At 57.9% G+C, this 2,654-nt stretch overlaps 1 protein-coding gene across 1 annotated transcript in view; it reads right to left on the bottom strand.

The window, feature by feature from the left end:
* The window catches only part of AGPAT6 (1-acylglycerol-3-phosphate O-acyltransferase 6), a 6,977-nt gene that overhangs the window by 1,154 nt on the left and 3,169 nt on the right, over positions 1 to 2,654 (bottom strand). The window contains exons 4-10 of the mRNA XM_010146274.1: positions 2,394 to 2,468; positions 1,885 to 1,974; positions 1,672 to 1,765; positions 1,114 to 1,229; positions 850 to 905; positions 433 to 518; positions 58 to 196 (exon numbers count right to left, since the gene is read on the bottom strand). Coding sequence (XP_010144576.1) covers positions 58 to 196; positions 433 to 518; positions 850 to 905; positions 1,114 to 1,229; positions 1,672 to 1,765; positions 1,885 to 1,974; positions 2,394 to 2,468 — 656 coding nt within the window. The remainder of the gene's footprint in view (positions 1 to 57; positions 197 to 432; positions 519 to 849; positions 906 to 1,113; positions 1,230 to 1,671; positions 1,766 to 1,884; positions 1,975 to 2,393; positions 2,469 to 2,654) is intronic.

Genomic DNA, 2,654 nt, shown 5'->3' with positions numbered 1-2,654 from the left:
CCAAGTTCCAGCAGGAGCAAAGAGCCAAACAAGCAGCAGGTCAGACAGGCGGGGGGACCGTACTCCCCTGCCTGGTCATTGGGGGCAAGTACCAGACACTGCAGACAATGGCCCAGCTGGTCATCATCCTCAGGAGGTACGTCACCATGCCATACTTGCTGCTGTTCCAAAAGGCATCTCCAAACTGCGGGTCATACTGCCGAGACAGAAGAGCTCATCAGAGTCAGGCAGTGGCTGCTCCTGCCCTCAGGCTCCCAGTCCCACCTAAGCTCAGCCGTGGGCCAGTCCTCCCAGGGCACTACACAGAGTGTCCTCAGCTTCCCCACGCCCTCAGACCAGGCTGTTGACCCAGCAGTGCCATGACTGGGCTGCCAAGACGGGGCTCTCACGCAGACGGCTACTTGGGCTGTAAGAGTGTTTGCCTTCCCATACCTTGATGGCCACAGGGTAAACCGTGGCTCCAATTTCAAAGCTCCCCTTTTTGAACATCATCACAGATGTGTTGTTGATGCAGGTTCCTGTAAGAGGCAAGCACAGTCTTCTGAACCTCCCTTTGAGAGTCAGGTCAGACACCTCAGCTAGAGACCTACAGGCCACAGGCACCCAGCCACTGCCCCCTAACGCTCGCTCCAAACCCAGCTCTCTGCCTGCACAGGATGTGCCGCAGGACGTTGTGTATCTATCTGCCTCCCACGTTCTTCAGTCAGCTCTAAGGATGCAATGTCCCCTTTGTCTCAGTGAAGGGCCTTGAGGCCCTCGGCTGCCTCAGAAGGGAAGAAGCAGAGGTGTGGTGCTGCCACGCTGTGCCCTCTCCAGCAGGTGCTTGTCTGGCCTTGGTCCACAACTCACCTTCAGGGAAGATAAGAATGGGCAGTTTGCTCTTGTCCTGGACGTGCTCCGTGAGCCTGAACAGAAGAGTGTCCCCAGTTAGCACCGGGACAGAAGCTGCCACCAGCAATCCGCATAGCATGCGCTCACTGGAGACTATCTGGGTGCCAGTGACAGTGGCACAGTCTCCCAGCACCCGCGTGGCAGGGCTGGTTCTCAGCTCAGCAAGCAGCCCCCTCCTTTCCCAGCCTCCAGACCTCCCCCTGCAGCCGCCAACCACCGCACCTTTTGGCGACGAGGTGACGATCTTTGACCTCGGAGCGTTCAAACCAGACGTGGGGGCAAGCTTTCACCATGGCTCTCTGGATCACACCCATGAGCCCTCCGTGGACCTGACCCACCTGAACAGGGCAAGAAGAAACAACTTACAAGGCCTGGGGACACATGAAGGCCAAGGCAGCTCACAGCTCCACAGCCAAGCTGAGGGTGGTCTTTCTACCCCTGCGCTGGGAAGGCTGAGAGAAAAGTCCCAGGCTCTGACTGGGAGGACAAACGTGGCAAGCCCCAAGCACTTCCCACACTGCAGTAGGTCCAGCTGGGGAAGTGCTTTGCTCTTCCATGGACAGCAAAGCCCAGAGCTCTGCTGGCAGAGCAGCGCCCAGAGAGCCCCAGTGCCTGAGAACCTGGGCTCAGCTTGCCGAAAAGCCACACGCAACAGGGTCGCCGAGTGCCCTGTGGCATCATGCAGGGAAAAGCAGTTCTGCACGCTCAGGAGCCTCTTGCTGCTGCTCCCTGCCCCATGTCACATGCTTGCTGCTCCCACCACATGCGCACAGATCTTACCATTGCGTAGTAGCCATCGCTGGCCAGGATGATCACGTCGATGGGAGATGTGTGGTTGGCCACACAGATGCCTCCGTTTCGGGGTCTGTTTTCTCTAAATGCAAAACCAAAGGTAGGGATGAGGACAGAGGAACAAAGCGTGAGGCCTTCGAGAGGCAGGGCGCGGAGCAGCTCGTGGGAAGGGACAGCCCCGGTCAGATCACGCCTCCTTACCGGTCATGGTAGGTGATGATGGCTGTAAGGGCACGCACACAGATCCGGTAACACATCAGGTGGACGTGCTTGCTCAGGAACTCCTTACACCTGCAGCCCAGGACAGAGACCACTGGTGATGGTGCCACTCAGTCCAGCTGCTCCAGACTGTGAGACCCAACCGAGACTTCACCCCTCTCCCACAGAAGCATGCCGCGTCCCGGGCTTTGGTATCAGCTTATGGCCACAGATTCTTAACTCATGAGAACCAAACTCTGGCCTTTGCTCTTTTCTGTCATTATTCCTGTTTGAGCCCAGGGCTGAGTGCTCTGCTGTGGGCTCCATGCTCACATCTAGGCCCTTCGTTTACAGGCACAGGGTGTCTGCTCCTGAGAGGCTACAGCTGCCAGAACCACCTGCCTTGTCTGCAGCAGGCAGAACAGACTGGCCTTGCAGGAAAACTTCAGGATTATCAGGCCTCAAAGTGCACTGGGGACTCCCCATCCCTCTTACCTCAAAGACGAACTCACCTTCCATTTGGCAAATATCCCACCACTGTTGTACCAGTCACCAACAAGCTGATGCCAGTAAACGCCAGGGCTATCCTGCAGGCAGAGGGAAGCTACATGCTAGCAAAGCCAGGCCCTACTCATCGAGCAGCCTGTCTCTCCTGATCATGTTGAACAGGGTCCCTGGGGCTCGGAGAGCAGTTGCTGCCTGGGATCAGGCCACCAGCACGGTCCCGGCAGGCAGGGTCCTTCAGCAATGCGCCCCTGACGGGCAGGGGGAGA

The sequence above is a fragment of the Buceros rhinoceros genome, unplaced genomic scaffold (assembly GCF_000710305.1).
Source record: "Buceros rhinoceros silvestris isolate BGI_N320 unplaced genomic scaffold, ASM71030v1 scaffold24132, whole genome shotgun sequence".
Lineage (NCBI taxonomy): Eukaryota > Metazoa > Chordata > Aves > Bucerotiformes > Bucerotidae > Buceros > Buceros rhinoceros.
Note: the sequence above shows the minus strand (reverse complement) of the source record. Positions and strands in the feature narration are given on the sequence as shown.